Raw genomic sequence first — 21,301 nt, 5'->3', positions numbered from 1 at the left:
TAGAATCCAGTCTGTGGCGTGAGCGGTGAAATGATTCATGCCACCACCATTAATGTTTAAATGCAGACTTTTACCATTTCAAATGGGAAATCTTCACTTTGTGTGCTTAATTTCTTTTTTTCTGTGTGTGTTTATGTTCATATAACATTAAGGGAGGAACATTTGTGTGGAAAAAAAAAATCAAACTAATAGATTAAGTGTTGCTTTTGACAAACTGTTGTGAAACTGTGTGGGGTCATCGCTCACACACAAAACTCTGACTGTGCCCACGGAAAAGTTTCTGTCCTGTTAGGAGCAGCAAGTTGGAACGAAGTTGCCAAAGTTCTTGCTGCAGTGTGCAGTGAACTTACAACCTTATTGCCTTTGAAAAAGTTACTCCTAATACAGGAACCATACCTGCCACCACTTGCAGTCAGTTGCCATCTCTCGGTGCATAGAGGTGGCAATAAGACGAAGACAGTCTACTATTAGTTTGCATTAGAATTGGGTCAAATTGGCACTGTGATATACTCCTGAAAATCTGCAGTCTATATAGACATAGATTCATATTAGTCTCTTACATCCTCAGAGGTGTGAAACAGGAAATTTTGCAATGTCACAGGTGCTCAGCAACCTTGCTTTTATTAGAGCAATACAAAATACAGTCATTCTGCAACCAGGTGAGTCGAGTCCTGTATTGCAGATGAGCTGTGCTTATCACATTGATTGCAGCGTGTAGGCAGTCTCTATACATTTATAAATTAGACAGCAATTGGTCACCAAATGTGAAAGATTCAGTGCAACGACTGATTCTTTTTTCCCACCCAGTTGCAGGGAGGTTGCCAGCCTGGTTTTCCTCTGTGACTGATCCATCTGGGAGATGAGATAAAATGACATGTTTCAGTCAGTGCGTGGACTGAGGGGGCAGCGTTAATATCTAGTATAGTATAAATAAAAAGATTTTAAATATTGTTTTTTTACACATTAGTCACTTTAGGTAAAAGTATTTTAGTGTCTGATTATAGAACAATAATAATAATATTTCGATCCTTTTTTTTTCCTTCTGCAGGTAAACAGTGTATGGGCTTGGTAGACTTGGACCGGTCATGGGCAGCAGAGACTCATGGGTATTCGGTTCAAGTAATGACTATGGAGCCCGAAAGCTGCTCACCAAAGAACAACATGCTGGTGGGAAGGCTGCTGCAGAAGAGAGGACTGGAAGTCACCGCTGGCCAACTGGAAGAGGCAGTGCATAATTAACACTCGATTCTCTGGAGTACAGCAGAGCGTCTTTAGCATTGTAAGGGTTTGATAAACTATCCGGCTTCTGGCTGTATCACGAGTGTTTTTTAAACCACCCTCAACAATTTACTTTATTTATTTTTTTACAAACTCAGCCTTAACTGCAGAAAATACATGTTTATTATTTCTGTACTGTCAAAGGTCATCTGGCTTTGTGGCTCAAGAGTTGGGAGTTCGCCTTGTATTCGGAAGGTTGCCGGTTCAAGCCCCGGCTTGGACAGTCTCGGTCGTTGTGTCCTTGGGCAAGACACTTCACCCGTTGCCTACTGGTGGTGGTCAGAGGGCCTGGTGCCGCCAGTGTTCGGCAGCCTCAGCTCTGTCAGTGCGCCCCAGGGTGGCTGTGGCTACAATGTAGCTTGCCATCACCAGTGTGTGAATGGGTGGATGACTGGATATGTAAAGCGCTTTGGGGTCCTTAGGCTAAAGCGCTATACAAATACAGGCCATTTACCATCTTTTAAAGTTTCTTTCAGGCTAAACGTTAAAGCAACCATGCCATTCCCGGGAGTTACACACTTTAGTTGATCATCTGCTCAAGCTTCTCCCCAACTGCAATGCTATGTTTTTGTCTTTGCCTAAACTGCGTGACTCAAGCTGTCAGCGCACACAGACGCAGCAGGACTTGGCACACCCATATTGTGAATGAAGTATGACATACGTCCTCATGCTGTTTTCGCAAATAGTCTGTATACAGCCTTCTGGGATAGCGCTCAGTAGTCAGCTACTTCTGATTAACACAAGAAATTCAGTGCTAACAGCTCGTGTGCATTTAAAGACGAGGTGAGGAATCGCCTCGCTGTCATCTCACCTACGTTTCTTCTGTCGTTTTCTTTTTTCTTGCGAGAGACAATCAGAGGTGGATTTAAACTCGAGTCACATCGGGTAATATACAGTGTCGCATTTTTCATGGTTCTACAGAGGAACCTGATTATTCCTCATAAAAAAGCAATGCGAGTATGGTATGCATTCTGGAATACTTTCAGCAGTAATGAATATTTTATGAAGCTGGTGAAAAGGTCAGCGCGCTTGATTAGACGCACGGTGTTCAGTGCCTCATAACTGGAAATCCGGTATTTCCAGTCCCGGTTACTGTAGTCACAGTGAGGCACCTTAAGCTCTCAGTCTTGCATCTGAAACTATTCGTGTGTTCCTCTGGGGAAAAAAAGACGAAAAAAAATCCAGTGTTGTCACCTTTGACAGTCTGATGCAGCTGCTTGAGAAATCTGGGGAGGTAGCCAAGGAGCCAGTTTTTCCCACTCCCACTGAAGGGATAGATGTGAGAGAGATGCAGGCCTCGCAGACGTCAGGCTCATCTGAATTCAGTCAGCAGAGTCAATCTATCCCGAGGTAAATGGCCACAGACACAGCTCCTTCCGAGGATCGGAATTATTTCAGAAGTCTACTCCCTGTTCATGCTTGTGGCAAGTGCACATTACAGAAATTCATATACATACAAAAGAGGGGAACAGTGGCACTACTTAAAGTGTGCATCGGAAGGAGAATGCAGAGGGTGAAGGCAGTTGGCTTAGAGTAAACATCAGAACAGTAACAGTGGATTCTTTGCTTAGATAAAACAGATGAGCTGTTATTGGCTCATTTTCATCTAAATGCAGAGATGTTCTTTTCTAACGATTCACCTCCTGAAACCTTTCTGCGAATGCATTGCAGAGTCGCTCACATATTTAGCTTAATGCATTTTTTATTTGCGTAATTAGAGGGCTGACCTCGATACAAAAGTCAACTACATGCGAGTTTCTCCAATGTACAATAACCTGTGACTACACAGACGCTGTATGCATAGTTTATTGCTATTTAATCTGTTTTCTTTATGTAGTTGCTCATAATGAGATTTAGAGCATAATTTTATACTTAAATTGGGATCTGAATTTTAACCATTGGGTGATGATTTTTATTTTTTTTATTTTTTTTGGGGGGGGGGGGGGGGGGGCAAAATCCTCTTCCAGGAAATGATGGAGCTGGAGTTGTTTTGCTAACTTCACCTTATTAGTTAATTAAAAATTCTGCTCATTTCTTGCGTTTTTGCCAACAGTTTTCCATTTCATTATGCTGCAGAGTTTGTGGCTGGTTGCCCACAACAGCTCACTGCTCCATATTTGGGTACACTCTCTGTTGGTGTCAATTATCCTCTTTGACAAACACTGACCTTGTTTATGTGTCTTGGGTTAACACAGCAGCCACTCATAACGAGTCCATGTGAAAGGTACAAAGGGATTTTTCCTACGTCCTCTGTGATCTTAAATATCTCACTCTCTCTTTTTTATATTTTACCTGTGTGAACTATAAAATGTGTTTTTCGGTTGACTTGCATAATTTTCTAATAAACAGCACTGAGTTTAATTATTGGTGTCCACAGTACTGGCAGTTAATTATGTATAGTATTTCCTTTTTGGTCGCCTGGTAGGGCTCAGCTGCTGTTATTTTGCACACCCTAATAATCCTGTAATGTATTCTCTTGTGCTTCGCGTGCTACTTGTCACATTGTCACCTAGGATTTCCATGCTTGCTTTCAGGTTCAGCATTTATTTTCTACTTTGTATCTGTCGTGGCACAGCCTGTTTAAAATGCAACAATGACTCACTCTCCCCAGGAGCTTGTTTAAAGACCGAGTTCACCCAAATCACACAGATAGATGTCTTCTTTTTTCTTTTTGGGGGGGGGTGTTCAGATACCCCTGACAGTTGCAGTAAATTAAGATTAATCGGTCGCTTTAATATAATTTCTGGAATATGTCGACACCTAGAGGTTTGTTTTTTTTTTGTTCAGTGATTTTAAACAAACAACGAAATTAGGTAAATCTTTACTTTAAAGGATGCTGATTGCTGTGAAGTGTCCTGCTTGGTTTGCACCATTCGTAGCATGTTGTCCATATAGTGCAGTGGTCCCTAACCCCCGGGCCATGGACCGGTACTGCTCCGTTAGTCGTTTGGTACCGGGCTGCGAGAGTGGAGGCTCGAGAGTGAAACTGATGGTTCTCAGGGTTTTTATCTGTTTTTAACATTATGTTTCCCTGGGTCTTTTCCCGTGTGCTATGAATAAATCTTTGTTTTTTGGTACCGGTACTGGTTTTATTAAAGGCTGGTCCGTGAAAATATTGTCGGACATAAACCGGTCCGTGGCACAAAAAAGGTTGGGGACCGCTGTTATAGTTGGAGATTCATTCCTCTTGAAATGAACAACTGCGTCTTAGATCCAAATCTGGAGCTACAATACTGTGCAAAAGTATTGAGTCAACTCTCATTTCTTTATGTTTTGCTAGGAAAGTGGGAAATGGGGCAGGGACTTCAGGAATAGTTCTCCTGGCTTCTTGAAAGACATTCAAAGCTGTTATTGGATGTTGGCTGCCTTTTTGTTCTGATTTCTGTCAAGATGATCCCAGAGTGATTCAGTCGAGGTCTGGGCTCTGGGGAGGCCAATTTATAACTGACCATGTTTCATTGTTTGTTTATTTTCTATCCAGGTATACTTTTACTGCTTTGATGGTGTGTTTGGGATCATTATCATGCTTAAAAATGAAGCTCTCGTCAATGAGACGCTTTCCAGATGGTGTTCGTGGTGGATCAAAATTTGACCGTTCCCACGTGTTCATAATTCCATCGGTTTTGACAGCATCTCGCAGCTCCAGACCATGGTGGAGCCGCCGTTGTGTTTTACAGATGCCTGCAGACACTCACTGTTGTACCTCTCCTGACCTCCTGCATACATATTGATACTGATTTGAGCCATAAATTTCAAATTTGGATCCATCACTCCATAAATCCTGTTGTCACTGATTTTTAGTCCAGTTCTTGTGTAATTTGGCATACTTCAGCCTTTTCTTCCCGTTTCCCTTCCTAAAGAATGACTTCTTGGCAGCCACCTTTCCACTGAGACTATTTCTGATGAGGGTTCAATGAACTTTAAATGGATCAGATACATCCTTGTTTAATGTGTGGATGATTAATAAGTCAGCGTTAAACAACTAAAAAAACAAGTAAAAACAAAAACATTTCTCTGAAAGTTGTCAAGTACAAGGACTGGACTGAGATGTCTGAAGATAAACATTGAAAGAAAGCCTGGAGAGCTGTTATAAGATCACTTCAAAATATTACAAGACACTCTGGCCTCTTGGAAGCAAAATATAAAGAAATGAGGGGTGGCCTAAGACCTTTGCACAGTCATGGAACTCAACACATAACTTCTAAGTTTGGCTGAGCACCACATCTGGTAAAATGTTCATTAAAAATAACCCCACACATCCTGAGTATACTCCTGCTAACAAACACAGATGCGCTGCGTAAGTGACCCTTTAAAATCCACACAGTGTCTCAGTTTTTCACAACATATGAATATTACCGGTAATGAGACGTGGCCCTTGCGATCGGCATAAGCCATTGCTCATATTTAAATGCAATGATAACACAAGGAATCACGTTCTTACAGTCAGGTCAATACTGTGATTGATAGTCTAATTATACACAAACCGGGACACCAGCCTTTCTGCGACCAGCTGAGGTCAGACCTGGGTGCCACCACAGATTCATTACTCAGTCAGTGAAGGCGAAGAGTTGCATGAATCAAAAGAGACTCTGAACTACTAGCAGTAATCACATGAACCTTCCCGTCATTCATCGCGTGCTCCAGAAGGCTGTTAGGCCAACCGGGCACTCCCTCTGGTTGGTTCACTGACAGAAAGCTGTCACATCAGGAAATGAGGCAGCCTTCATCATTCTGCACCCAAACAGGAAGCGCAGTTCAGGAGACTTTGAATGTGGAGTGCCGCTTAGGAATCAGACAGGTGATGAGGTCTAACAGGATCCTCGTGTGAAAGAATAGAAAGACAGCAATTACGCATGCGCAGTGTCGTTCAGAAAAGCTTTTTGGCTTGTTGAGAAAACAGAAACAGTCGGTAGTTGTAAGCGATTTTGATTAAATGCATCCACTTGTGTTTGTTTGCAAAAATTATACATATTAAGGTTGTTTTTTTAAATAAGTATTTCCACCTGTTGAGTGCGCGTGCGCCTCAAACTTTAACAAACCACTGATTTTCTATTTTGCGCAGCTTTCTTTTTATACCCTCAGTAATTTTCACTGCTTTGTCTTTGCTGCGTGATCAACATCTACCTGGGTGGCCAACAATACACCTGCGTGTCTCAGCAGGTTCATTAAGGCATTTTCCACAGCGTGTAACGGAGCCACACGTGGAGCCTCTTCTTTCTCGTTAAGGTTCCGCAACTGAGTGGCTGCACACCACGGCTCTGTTGAGACTGCAGCGAGCGAAGGTCAGACTGCAGTGGGTGCTGTTGGTTGAGAGCCCGCTGCCTGAACTTGTGAGGGGAGGAAAGAAGAGAGAGGGGGGTGGGTGGGTAAGGGGCGGCTGTGCGCGCTCTTCCCGGCAGAGTGCGTCCCGCTCCACACGCGCGCGCGCGCGCACACTCATCGGAGTCACTCTGCTTCCAGGCATCGGGCTGCCTTCTCTCCTCCTGAATATCTCAGATGAACAGTCTGAAGGACGCCGTCAGACCTCTCCTGCCCGCGCACCTCCAGGAGGAAACAAACTGTGTGTTTGTTGTTGTTGTGTCGCTGTTTACTCCACAGTTTCCTACCCGGTGATTCTGGATTTACGGAGAATTGGAAACAGCGTGGGCGCGTAACTCCCGAAATCATGGAATTATGGATAAAGTTGATGTTGCTGTGCAGCTGCAGCTTTGGAGCAAGTGCAGACTTCGATGGCAGGTAGGGTCACGCAGGCTGAGAAACGAAGGCTTTTTGTGCGATAAGGCTGATTTTGATAAAGAACCCGTCAGAATGCGATTCATCCATTTGTGTGAAAACTGCGCCTTCGCTTCGAGGCGACACTTTGGTTGCGAGCTGCTGTGGATTATTTGAAGCTCTCCAAAACTGAAAGCATGTTGCTCCCGTGAAAGTGAGTGTCGAATCATATCAAGCGTCTTCGCTTTATTTATTTATTTTTTTAATTTCACGATCACAACTTTTATTTTCATTCAACAATGAATCCAAGTGCACCCCAAAGCGTCTTGTGCTTTTGCGCCTCTGAGCTTGGATTCTTTTGTAGCGCTGCAAAAAAAAATTGAAAACTGAAAATCGCATCTCGCCAAGCGATTCTCGTCTTGTGCAGACGTCAGGCTGATTATAAAGTGATGTGACAGCACATTGCCCGGCGATCATGTTCAAACACGAATCCCACGAAGTGTGTGAAGACGTGCCAGACCCCAAAGAATGCACGTGTCCGAGATTTCCATCTGCCTATAGGTGAATCTGAGTTTAGCGTGAGGGATAGTGGCTGTTTCTTCTTCTTCTTTTAGAAAAAAACAGCCACGCATATTGAGTTGTAATGGGTCTAACCCTTTGAACCACAGCAATTCCATCAGTCAGGATACTTATTTGCTCCTTGTCTCTGATCATTTATTAGAGAGGATCTTAACCGTGTGAAGAAGAAAAAAAACATTTTCCATCTCTTATTTTTTTTTTTGTCATATTGAGATAGATTTCTGGAGCTCAAGTAAAAAAGCTGGACTGAAGTCCGTCCAAATGGTGAGAGTTACACAAACAAAGTGCTACTGCCAAATTTCCTACATCTCCAGCAGAGAATGCTGCCAAGTACTTTATTTTTCCTCATGTATCTCTGTCAGCCAGGCTGAGCTCCAAAGCCGAATCCTCTCCCGTGTTCAGCGTTTGTTCAAATAAATGAAAAACTTTGAAGCTTATTGGAGGTAATTGTTACTGAAACAGTATGCATGCATTTCAGAAGGCTCTGTCAGACTAACTGCCATTCCACCTGCTTGTTAATAGATTTTGACATTTGAAGTGTAGCCGTTTTTCTCTCTCTCCTTCCCCCTCCTGAGCTCTTTCAATTCACTTTCCGTCTATGTTCAAAAAGTATTGAGGAAAAAAAGCAATTTGGAGTATCAAAGGTTTCTGCAAGGCTAAAAGGGTGTCTGTGTGCGAGACAGAATAAAAGAGAGGACAGAGAATAATGCAGAGTGGTAGATTTCAGTATTTGCCACCACACATAATATTTTTATATTGAGATGTGATGAGATGTGGAGGGCCTTTACTTTAGCTCACATATTTCCTTGGTGTAATAATCATTTACTTTAACCTAGCAGCAGCATATTGTACATTATTAACATCCCTGCTGATGGAGTGGCTCGTCACCATGACCATAATTTGCAGATTTTTATGGGTATAAACTCTGGCCTGAGTCCCCGCTTCAATATTAATTCATTGAGACAATATCCCCCGAGACCGAACGCAAGCAAAAAAACCATTTATTACCTAGTCTTCCTTACTTATTACCTTTTAGAGAGCGTTCCTAACAGGCTTATCCATCTAGTCCTGAAGGGTCCTTCACGGGCATCGTTGGCAAAATAAATTTGGTCTCCTGTAGCTGCGCGTAATGTGTTTACCCGCCTTTCTGTCTCTAAAAACTGTTTTTATTGCCACTTTTCTATTCTGCACACTCGGGAACATGTCATACAGCAGAGGAGAGTGCCGAAGTGAAAGGCAAAACATACAAAAGAGGATATACTTCCCCAGTGACATCACTAAACTGTGAAGTCTCACGCAGCACATACCAGACCTACTCAGTAATAATCCAAAGCATGGACTGGTGCCAGGTTATGTTGGTATTGTAACATCAGGCGCACATTCAGGCTTCCACGGTTTGAAAATAAGTGTGAAAACACTGGTGGATTCACCCTGTATCAGGAGCTCAGCAGGTTTCTCAGTGTTTGCTGCTGTACATGTCAATGAACGTGAAAAAGAGTGGGGCATTGTCTTTATTGCGTTCTAGCGAAATGATAAAAAGAGTCCTCTTGCTACATTTTGTATGAAAGAAACCTGGATTAAACTAATGCTGTCACACCTAACATGACATATGAGAAATTAAAAAGCTTGCAGTAAGAGAATACAGCTGATGCAGACTTTCTGTTATTACTCATATGACTGCTCCACCTGGTATTTAATCTTCTTGTCATTTTCTTAAAGCAAACAGGACAGCGTGGGAGTGGAAAAAACTTTGTATTGGAATAAGTGCTCCACGGGCAGTGAAACCCTTACAGATTGCTGCCACTTGTCTCGATAATTATAAGAAATGAAAAAAAGGTTTCGGTATATATAACTCAGGTATACGGACCAATCAATGTACAAAAACAGAAGAGAATAGAAAATAGTTCCAGCAAGGTTAAGCCCCGAGGTTTTCTGTTGGCAGAGTCTGCAGCACAGTAGACCGTGTGAACAGCCAGTTGTACAGTGTAACGCAGTTTAACATTGATAAATACATAAGTATATATTGTTAACCAGCAAAGAGAAGTCTTTGACCGTTTTGACATCACTTGTAGCAGATAAAATAATCTGTTAAGCTCTTTTTTCTTTTTTGCCAAAGACTGTTTGCAGTGTTTGAGCTTGAAATCCTTACAGAATTCACTGTAACAAAAGTGCTAAATGAAGTCCGCGTTAATAAGGAAAGAAAAAGAGTGAGCTCTATCACATTTTAAGATTGAGATAGATATTTGTAATTTTAAGGTAAATTAATGCTTTCAGTCATAAGCCTCAGTCACCTAATCACACACACATTCCTGCAGCTGTTTTTTCTGTGCCTAAGGTACGGTGGCCTTGAGAGGTCAAACGCACTGCAACTTAAAAAAAATACCAGCAAATAGAAAAATACTTCAAAAGCACACAAAACACAATTGAAGTTGAATAAAAACACAAAGAAGCCAGTTGCCCTGCGACAGACTGGAGACCTGTCAAGGCTGTACCCGTCTCTTGCCCTATGGTAGCTGGCATAGGCTCCAGCCCCTCCCCCGCGACCCTGACTTGGATGAGCAGAAGAGTGTGAATGAAAAGCTCACAACAGAAGATACGTGAGCTTTGGGAAGACAATAATGGAAAACTAATAATAACAAGGATACATCCACAATATTATCATGTGATCAGAACAGATATAACCTTCATCTTTTTCTCCCTCACAACACAGAAGAGTCCTCTGTTTCTTTTAAGCACGTCTCAGTGCGATGCTTTGCATCACATTTCCTCCACAATCACTTCCTTTATTATTTGTGTGCTTTTGCAGCATTTTTCTTTAATTCGCTGGTCTTTTCTAAAGTTGGAGTCGATCCCTAAGTGCCACCGTACTCAGCACTCTTTGATTTTCACACTCACACCTCCTCGACACACATCGGGGGCAGCTGTGGCTTCAGTACTTTGCCCAAGTTAGACAAGTCAGGGATCAAACCACCAACCGTTTAACTGGTAGATGACCCTGCCTACCATCTAATCCACAACCACCCCACCCTCTTGTAAACAGCATCATTAAAGGTGGTAGAGTTTGATTTTTTTTTCTCAGCCACACAGTGAATACTGTCCATTAGGCTTTTAATGGCAGATGGATAAACCGACTAATTGCTCATTCTAAATATAAATCTTTGCCTCAGATATGAGTCAATGATGCCGCTGATAGGTTGGGCTGAAGCGGTTAATTAAGACAGCAGACTCCTTTTGACTCCACAAAGTCCTGCTTTCATCTGAGCTCGGCAGGTTCGAGCAAGTCTCTAATGCTGATGAAGAATTCAACATCTGTGGTTGTTTGTGATAAAAATCCAGTCAGAAATCCTGCATTGCATACTTTAGGGGTCACGGATGGATGATAGCTTGATTAGATTATCATCGCTATGAATGCAGACCATGTAAGTTCATGGACCTGGATTATTCACGCTCTGTATTGCTCCTCTGTGAGCCATAGACTGACTCAGCTCTTCGCTGTCAGGAAAAGGATAGTGGCCAGCTATGAATCCATTTGTAAAACAATGGAAGAAGGATGGTGTCACCACAGTGGATATCAACCTGTCATGTTCTGAAGGAACAACCTTGTCTTATACTCTGTACTTGAGAAGAGTTGTCACACAGCATGCATGAAGGGTAATAATTATCTGCTTGAGTTCCTTCAAGGCTTAGTGCAATTTGGGATCATTATTCAGGGCTTCAGGGTAATAAATGCAGGTATTATGCTCACGTCCATTTGATATGCCAGCTTTTCATTCAGTAGAATAAGGCAGAGGACAAGATACATATGAGAAAAAAAGGTCTCCTCTATTGTGCAGTGTTACTGTAGTTCCCATTGTTGATTGTGGTAAGTCCTAATTTGCAACCCATGAATGTTTCAGAAAGTTCAAATGTGACATTGCCGTGGCGTTGCGATGATTAAACAGGGTGCTGATGAACTGCATTAAACCCTCAGTTTCAAGTTCAGATTGTGTAGAATTGCACAACTGCTGTAGAGTAAATTCATAGATTAGTGAAAACACGAAATATGTTATACTAATTCATATACATATACTGTATCAGTGTGTAGGAAGAAAACATTCGAAGGGAGATGGTTAATTTAATAATCCTCAACCTGTTGCATCTCAGCAGATTCTTGTATCATTGCTCCAACTTGTGCGTGTGTGGTTGCATCATCTATCTGCTGTTTGCATAATGTTAATTTCACATTTCATTGACCTCTATCTCCTTTGGATATCCACACACAGAAATGAATAGTGCTTCAGCTAATGATTGTCTACATTATTTATCTGTTTCTTGATTAATTATTTTGGTCAAAATGTCAGAAAAATATGGGGGGGTTGCAGCGGCTTTTTAATTTATTTTGTTAAACCAACATTCCACAACAGAAATATATTCACTGTCAGACAGGAATTAGAGAAAACCATTAAATGTCCACTTCTCTTGGCTCTTTTGCTTATGGAAAATTGAATCCCATCCATTATAAAAATGCTCTTCCAGTCATCTGCTGTAATTGATTATTCAATACCAGAGAACGCAAGGAGACTCTAGCCAGTGTTTGCAATTGAAACAATCAGTCGCGTGCACCATATAAATTAAGAAGTCTGCCAGTCATTTCCCCCACATCTTCTCTCTGTTACCTGGCTGCATTTTATTACTGACTTTCTCATCCTGCTCCTTAAAAACATTAACAAAAACAAAAGAAAAACGCTACAGACCTATTTCCAAATTTTAAATTATTTATACAATTTTTGAAAATGTTACCAACTTCCAGTTGCTCCAGCTATTTTTTTTCATTAACACTCGTGGGTCTTTGTGCAATACATACAAGAGGAATGAACAATCTCTAAAATGTTGATCCATGAACCTGTTCACTTTCACAAATCAGGTAAAATGCAGTTTTCAGACATAATTACATAAGAAATAGTCATTTGTGAAATGAGACTTCCTAAACATCAGTTAATTTACATGAAAAAAAAATGTCGTTATATTTACCTTTATCTCTAAAAATATTGTTCCTAAATTACAGAAACATTAATTCAACACAGCAGCACGTGGTAAATGGACTGGTTCATACATAGCACTTTTCTACTCTACTTAAGTGCTCTATACAACATGTCTCATTCACCCATTCACACACATATTATAAAACTCTTTTTTCTAGATCACAGTGCTTTCTATCTAACAGTCACACCACTCTACTAATCTACTGTATAGATTAGTGGTATAGATTCATTTAATCATGGACATTAAATTGAACCTTTTTTCAGATTTTGAAAAAAACCATACAGGGTTTAGAATCAAACATGTTTTAGTAGCAGCTGTTGTGTTTTTTCTTCAAGCTCATTCTGGGTCAGTGGACTTTTGTGTGAGAGGAAGAATACACTGAGAATCTAAATATGATATTATACATACTTTAATAAATAAGATATCACACAGGAGTTGTGAAAAGTTTGTAAAATCTGCAATCTCTTGAAATAAGTAGGATAAATGCTACACAATGTAATATTTTAACAGTAAAAATGAAGCTCAAGCAGAGACTGATACAAGGTTAGAAGAGCTTCATTTGGGAAAAGGTGTCTCCCTTTGAAAAATAAATCAACATATTCAGATTATTTCTTCATTAATTTGTCAAAAAGCCTCTTAAAATTCAGATATTCATCAACATCAACCACCCAAAACTTTTGTAAATTTTACCCTCTCGACAACCCTACCATGTATTTGGATACATTAATTGGGTTCTCGGTTCATCTATCCACTTTGTTCTGTTTATCCATTTTGGGGTCACGGGCGGGAACCTATCCCAGCTGCCATAGGGCAAGAGGGGGGTACAACCTGGACAGATTGCCAGTCTGTCACAGGGATAACACAGTGAACCAGGAAATAATTCACACTCACATTCATACTTGTGTGCAGTTTATTTGGTTTCTGCTTGGTTAAAATATGTTTGTTTGAATAATATTTAACAATAGTTTATTGCATTTCAACCAGGTGTCCTAGTTTATAATATTTTGGAGACTCTAGAGTTTTATTTTTATTTTATGAAACTAGGTTAGTTAACAAAATAATTGATATATAAATGGAAGAGGAGTGGTCCTAATATTGATCCCTGTGGGACTCCATATATAGTGTTACTTTGCATATTGCATATTTCATTTAGAGTTTTTCCTTTCTACTGATCATTACCAAAATCTGTCTGTACTGCACACTGGCATTGCCCATTCTTCATGGATCTGAGACCTGGGACATCCTCAAGCACGACGTCAACAAGCTCGTGGTCTTCCAAATGCACTGTTTGCGTCATATTCTCCGAGTGGCCCTCGTGACTGTTTCAACAACAGCGCAATACGTAGTCAATATCACCAGAAGCTCTCAATGGAAGAGCTGATCCAGAAGCGACGACTGCAGTGGTTTGACCACATCTGCCGCATGAGGAACCATCGCCTGCCATATCGCCTCCTGCTGCAGTAGCACCCTGCCCACTGCAGAATCAAGTGTGACGCGCCCAAGAAGATTTGGATCAAGCAAATTGAAGACTATCTTAAACAATGACGTCTAAACCTTGAGCAAGCAAAGGCCAAGGCCAGAGTCCGCAAGGCCTGGAAGTGCATCGTTGACCAAGATGGAAACCCTACGGCACCCACAGAGACGTATTGGCTTTGCCAACCGCCAGCTTGTGAGAAAAGAAGAAAGAAAGATACATATTTTTAAACCAAATATTCAAAATCTAGGAGTCTGAAGTCTCGGAAATATTTTGCAATGGATATGAAATCAAACACTTTTAAAAAACCAAGGAAGAATGTGCCAGTTTTATCAATAGATCATTGTGGGGGTTTTTTTGGTTTTGTTCAAGAACAGAGATACAAGTGCTTCTGTTTTTTTCTAAAGCCATATTGTGGTGGTATTCAATCTGTTATACATGTACACATATATATTGTTTTGTCACCATTGACAATCTTTGTATCTCAGGTACAATTTTACTATGAATACCATCCATATCCACTGTATGGGAACTTTTCATGCTTGTGATGCTTTGAAGATGTATTTTTATCAGCTGGTGTCAAGAAGAAAGACTTTAAATAATTTCCTTGAAGATTTGTTTACAAGTAGGGCTGGGCCATATCATACCGTTCACGGTAATACCGGTATAATGTTGGGCAACGACAAGAAAATGAAATATCGCCATAGAATATGGGTAAAACCCGCATGCGCAGTGCCTTTGTTTTCATACGCACATGGCGGAAAAAGCATGGCGGCGACGGAGAATGAGAAGGTCGAAAGCAGATCGTTGAATGAAACGAATGAACCAGAATTGGTTTGTAAAAATGCTGCAACTTCAGTGGTGTAGAACTGGTTTAGCTTTCGTCCATCAGATACACAACAAAGCACTATTTTTGGTAGAGCATGCTAGCGGGCCGTCGTTATTACCCTGTTTTTGGGAAAATACGGCACACTTAAAATCAATCCTTTGATTTTTCTGAAAATCGACAGTGCCCCTTATAATCCCGTGTGCCTTATGTATGAATTCTGGTTGTGTTTACTGACCTCGAAACGATTTTATGTCGTACACGGTGCTCGAAAATCTGTCAAATGTTCCAGTACGACTTTGCTAAGCTACGAACCCGCACCGCTTGATGGATTGTCGGAGCATTGCGGCTATCGTAGGCAGGAGCCTCGCGGAGTGATACGTACTGCTCTTCAACATGATGTTACTGTATTGTGTGTGTATAACCTCTTTTTAAGTTTTGTGGATATTATACACGTTTATGCTGAGGATATGTCGGCCAATTTCCACTGGAAATGCCTTTTGGTTAAACTGTCAGCAAGGAATTTGCATTTGCACTGTTACATTTTTATATAACTTTAATGCACATAAAAAACAGCTGCTTGTTTAAGTGAAAATACATTGATGGGTTTTTTGCACTAATAAAATTGTGGAGTTGTAAAGCATTTTGTCTAGTGTCAATTATATCGTTATCGCAAATTTTCAAATGTATATCGTGATAAATATTTTTGGTCATATCGCCCTGCTCTACTTACAAGTGTTGCCCTCAGGAGGATTAATAGCTTGAGAAAGATTTTCTCCTATGAAGATAAAATAGTCAAAACTGTTTGGGAGATTTTCAATGTTTAAATTATTTCTGGCATTTTGCTCGACTCTGGTGTGAAGGAACACATTTATTTTTGTGATCCCAGCTGAGGACTTCAAGCACCTTCCAGCATCACTTCTGATCGCTGTGTGAAGATATAATAAGCTCAGTATAATGTGTTAGCTTACTCGTTGTGTGTTTGTTTATTTTTGTTTTAATTTATTTCTTTGTTTCTATCTCTTACATTTTTAAAATAGTGTATGTAAATTATGTTCTTTAAAAAAAAAATCAGTTTTAAAATACCCATTGTTAGCTGTTTTTGTTCAGATTTCCTCCATCATGTCTCATGATCATTTCAGATATGATAGAGATTATAGAGTCAGTTATTTCATCAATTACAGTGTTACATGTAGCATGCAAATCTTTTTGTAACTAAAGTATGAATCCCACATTTTAGCGTGAGGACATTTTTAACAGGTTTTTTCAGTAGTATTTAGCTTTTTCACTTTTATTTTTAGCTCTAACTTGTCAATCTTTTAAAAAAAAGATCAGTGAAGAGTAGCAGAGGAAAATGTTGTGCAATATTTCAGAGGATTACACCAGAGTCAATACAAGCATTGTGAATATTTGTGACGATATTACTGATGGTTGACTTACTAAATTCAGTTTCTTTAGTAGGGAAAAGGGATGAAGAATATTTTAGGATTTATATTTAACTGTGTGCCAATATTAAAATCTCAAGAATAAAACAACTTTCCTTTATGTAATGTAAGAGTTCAACCAGTTTCATGTTAAAAATGTGCAGATACTACTGCTACTATTAGTTTTTTTTTTCTCCAATTATTACATTGATCTTGATATATAAAGCACATGAATAGCCATCACTGATGTCACATAAGTCAGTTATATAGGTGTATAGGCAGACCAGCTGCTTCTGACTGATGTCAAAGCAATGCTCTTCAAATACTTGCAACATATATCATAAAGGTCCATAAAAAGTTTGATATGATAGGTCCAGTGGCTGTTTTTGTTACCTTCCTCTTTGTCGCTTACCAGACCATCAGACGTGCATATTATTATTTATGCCACCACACACAGCTGGACATACTTTTAAACACATTTCATTATTGTCTAGATTCTGTTACAAACATTTCCTCAATCTCTATCAGTGAATAAATAAATAAATTGCCATTGCTTTCTGTCATCTTAATCTTCTCTCAGTTACACTTCTGAAGCTCGCCTTTTACTCATTACCTTCTGGCTCCGTCTCCAATTACAGCAGCTTGTCTGTTAACAGAAACTAGTTATGGATCATTTACAACATTCACATTAGCCAGACCCTGCACAGAGCAGAGGGGTTGAGCCTTTACTCTAGTGATTGGCCCTTAATCTCCCTTTTCCCATTTGAAATTTAAAAATGACTTTATCATTGTGTGTTTTACAAAGCCCTGTATATCTAAAAAATGTCGAGTTTTTGCTCTTGTCATCTTCATCATGGCACAACGCGTGTGTGCTGAAGATTATGACGTGAACATGAAAATATGCTTTTGTAATAAAACTGTCAGAAATAAAAATGAAAACTGTTACGATACTAAATCTGCACATCCACGGGAGTCATTCGATGTGATAATTACTTTGCGGGCTGCAAACGAATGTGAGGCCATTAGGTTATATGGGAACAGGTGCAGCCGAAGCAGCATAAATGCCTTCCACTTGATGCCTCCATATTCTAAGGTGGTGATTGCCTTGTGCAGCAATTAACAAGAGCTTTCAAAACATCAGGATGAAATCAGCCTCCAGTCGCCAAATCCAAATATCACTGAAATGTCAAAGGAGGTTGTCAGATGTTTTGAGAGGTGTCAACGAGCAGGGTTTTTGCCTCATGCAGAAGCATCTTTAATTTGTTTTATGCAGCAAGCTTCTAGTGTGGAAGGGGAGGCAGGTTGAGAAATGTGGCTGCTGTCCAGACCGTTCCTATTCTTTCCTTTCCTCTTTTACTGCTTTCATGCAATTCTTTTCATTTGTTTCCTCTCTTCTGGTTTTGCTTCCTTTTCCTTCCCCTCCTCATTTCCTCACCCATACTGTGTGCTTCACTGACTGACTTCCCGCTCACCAGGCAGCAGACAAACATTTTCCCTGGATCTGCCACTCTCACTTAGCATCCGTCTGTTTTTTGTTTTTTTTCTCCAAAGAGGTGATTGGCAGCATTTCCTCATCTTGGCATAGAGGCACTAACAGGCAGGGATAGCAGCAGAGGATGTGCCTTGAATACTGAGCGACAACCTCACTTTCTCATTGAGAGACAAAAAGAAAGTGTCTTTTGTGTGAAGCACGTAAAGGAAGTGAACTTCTCCTTTGTTTTGTGCAGGATTACAGCGTTTTCCAGCTCTTCTGTGCAATTAAAACCTTCTTATTGTATTGGATTTACTCAGTGATCTGTGCAAACCTCCTCATGTGCTTCACACCTCCTATAAATGACGATAAAAATGTCCCACTGGTTAAAAACATTGTCATCTTTATTTGAAGAAAGAGGGAAAAAACAGTCAGCTGCAACAAATCTTCCCTATCCACTGATTCGTTTATTATTGTTTCAGATTTTAGGTAGCATATGAGCGCCAGGCTCTTAAAGAATGTGCCTTGGATTTTCTTCAGTATCCTTAAATGGGCTCATTCCTTCACTCTATTCTCGCCATAAATATGTGGTCGGCCCTCGTACAGATAAAAAAGGTAATCCACATACGCGGTCTGCCAAGAAGCTATTTCTTGCTCTGAACAGAATGGAGCAGAGTGTAACAAAAATATCCGGCTCTAATTTCTCATAGAGGAACTGTTGTGTTTGGGGAAATAACCTACTTTAGAATGTGTATAAGAACTAATACCTACCTATCATCTCTGTGTAGCAGAGATAATACCATCTTCCAGTGTCATGGAGTTGCCATTTTGGAGGCAAATATTGTATTTTCAAGGACAACCGGAAGCGCGTAGTCCCTAATCTTTTCCAGGAGCTCCCGAAAGCCAAGTGAACACAGCAGTAATGTGGTGTTGTCAGATGTGCGTGTCAGCGGCGTAGCGATGCACGCACTGAAGGCTAAATTCAAATCGGGCCTGGCAGGCTTTCAATACAGGTCTCCAGTTTGACATTAAAGAAACCAACACGAGCTGATGTGCTGTCAGTTTTGTTTCCATGATTCGGAGATAATCTGCTATGGCGAAGCGGTGAAAAGTCAGTCTTCGACTTTCTGACACTTGTCACTTTCACCCCCTTCAGATATTTGAGAAGCAAAGTGGCAAATGTTTTCTGTTTACCACTTTTCAAACGTAACTCTTTTGCTGCCGCTGTTTCTTTGTGTTACACAAACAGAGTATCTGATTTATTTTTATAAAAAGGGAGTGAAATTGAGAGACAGCACCCCGGAGTCCTCAATAAATGAGATTTGTCATCACATTCTGACATTAATAAACAAATAGACATCACTTAAAGTGGACTGTTTTAGGATTGTGATTGATGCATAATCAAAGAGCTGTTATGCACTGAAACTTTTTTCTCCCCACATTAGTCAAGCGAAGCCAGTTTTATTTTTCGCCCTAATGAATTTAAATCATAATAAAGGGTTTTAAATCTGTTCAGAAACCTTATCCATCTTCATGCTCTACATTTAGATGAGGAAATTAAACATTAGAAAAAAATCTATCAAGAAAGACCCGGCTTTCTTTATTTGTTATTATTCATGCATTTTGCAGTAGTGCTTAATCTACCTGATGTGAACATAACTGTACTCGTTTGTTTCGTGTGTGTCTATTTTCATTGCTGTACCTGCAATTAGTATGACTGCCATAAGTGCTCACTGTACCTAGTGGTTAAAAAGCCTTTTTTTTAATTTAAATAGTCTTTAAATGTATCTTCTGGTTCTTTTTCTTTGCAGCAGGAAAATGACTCATGAAAGCTCTGAATCACACACCCTTCCCCTTCCAAACAATATAAAAAGGCTTTTCATTAAGGTGTTTTAATTGGCTGTGAACCTATTATGTTATCCACTCACAGGTGGCCACGGCAGATGGCATCATCCAATGGCCTGTGTCGATATGGGGCCCGTGTGGACTGCTGCTGGGGATGGACTCGTCGCTCCTGGGGTCACTGCCAGCGTGAGTGCCACCGTGCCCGCTGCTGGTGCTGCTCGGAGGGTGGGGAGCAAAACGGGAGCTAACAAGGTTGCGGGGTTTCAAGCTAGAGGGAGGAGGGAGAGGTCATAGATGCTGTCATAGAGACTATAGCTGCAGGTGGACACATTCAAAGGGGAGATAGGAGATTGATTATAGATTACAAGTGTGCAAACATAAGCTTGCCGGCAGTGCATGAACAAGTAAAAAAAACCAAACAAACAGTGATGTTAACATAATCCATGGTGTTGTCAGGTGCACATAACTTGACTCATCAGGATTCAGAGGATGTGTCCTGTCATTGTGTAACACTGAATGCTTCATCTCACATTATCAACATATTTACTCCATGCTACTGAGGGATGTGTGAATATACCAGTGGATTTTAGACACTTGCTGGGTGCCTCACAAATATCAGACCCTTTGCATGGCTTGGTGGCTCTGATGGTACGCCTGCTGCTTTGCTGTGGACATTTAATAAAAGAAAAGGGGTAACACATCAACAGGCCTTTTCCACGGCAAGAATTTACCAAGCGGCTATTAAAAAGGTTAGAGAAGTGGGTATGCTTATTCGCTTCCTTGCCAAGAGAAAATCAATAGCGCTCTCATCCTGTGTGTGTGCTAAGCCAACAGCTGGCTAGTTTAGATAAGCAAAAAGCCAGGGCAAAAGACCTCACATGGGCCATTACGAAGAAGTATACGCTCAAGCCCTGGAGATGAAACCCATGAGGTACAATGTGTTAATGATGATCTTTAAAGATTCTAGATGTTTCTTAACTAACTGGAGCAATTTCATCCATGTATTAACATGAATACGCTGCCCGTTAATTACTACAAAAGCTTACTGTTTACATTCATGTTATGTCCAGCCTTTTTCGTGCTTTCACATTATTGGTGCCTATACAGCATGTACATATGGCTGATTCTGCTGAGCTGAGCTGAACTACTGAGAGGTTGCACACTAGCTTTGTGTTGGCCCATTTGAATGGTAATTTGAGCATACAGGTCTTCTGGAATTCCCCCAAATTAATGACCAAATGGATCAAATTCTGATAACACCAAGGATCTCTATATTGGGGGAAAATCCATTTTGTTTCCAGTATGTATCACATGATACTAACGGAAATTGTGCGACATAGTTGTCTGGCCTTGGTTTCCTTCTGTTGTCGAGCTTTATGAGAAACTACACTAACGTTTTTGGTTACAGATATGTGAGTGGTGATCAGGGAGGCACCGATCCAGCTACTTCCAGCTCTCATCCAATGCAGTCACCTTGGCTTAAGCCACTGCTGAGTTAATAATGATAAATTAATAAGCTGTCAGGAAGAATAGTAATTTTTCAGGCAACGCTCAGCTTACAAAAGTCAGATGAAGTGAAATAACAAAATGTTACGTCTCCATACGTTCAGCAAAGGCTTCTAAAGACGCATTCTGCTGAACATAACCGCAGAGAGAGCAAGTCAGGGAAA

At 40.5% G+C, this 21,301-nt stretch overlaps 2 protein-coding genes across 3 annotated transcripts in view; both read left to right on the top strand.

Moving 5' to 3' along the window:
- The window catches only part of gstcd (glutathione S-transferase, C-terminal domain containing), a 52,448-nt gene extending 50,731 nt beyond the window's left edge, over positions 1–1,717 (top strand). Inside the window, exon 12 of the mRNA XM_085355857.1 lies at positions 1,049–1,717. Coding sequence (XP_085211983.1) covers positions 1,049–1,239 — 191 coding nt within the window. The 3' untranslated portion in view covers positions 1,240–1,717. The remainder of the gene's footprint in view (positions 1–1,048) is intronic.
- A 5,077-nt stretch (positions 1,718–6,794) lies between these two features.
- Positions 6,795–21,301, top strand: part of npnta (nephronectin a) — a 57,209-nt gene continuing 42,702 nt past the window's right edge. Inside the window, exons 1-2 of one of the 2 annotated variants that reach the window (XM_085356916.1) lie at positions 6,795–7,014; positions 19,717–19,817. In XM_085356916.1, coding sequence (XP_085213042.1) covers positions 6,944–7,014; positions 19,717–19,817 — 172 coding nt within the window. In that variant the 5' untranslated portion in view covers positions 6,795–6,943. The remainder of the gene's footprint in view (positions 7,015–19,716; positions 19,818–21,301) is intronic. The other variant, XM_085356915.1, reaches the window with a different exon arrangement.

Source organism: Diplotaxodon limnothrissa, linkage group LG6 (assembly GCF_057381915.1).
Source record: "Diplotaxodon limnothrissa isolate DT_005_m linkage group LG6, D_limnothrissa_male_GT1.1, whole genome shotgun sequence".
Classification (NCBI taxonomy): domain Eukaryota; kingdom Metazoa; phylum Chordata; class Actinopteri; order Cichliformes; family Cichlidae; genus Diplotaxodon; species Diplotaxodon limnothrissa.
This window is presented reverse-complemented; position numbering and strand designations above follow the sequence as displayed.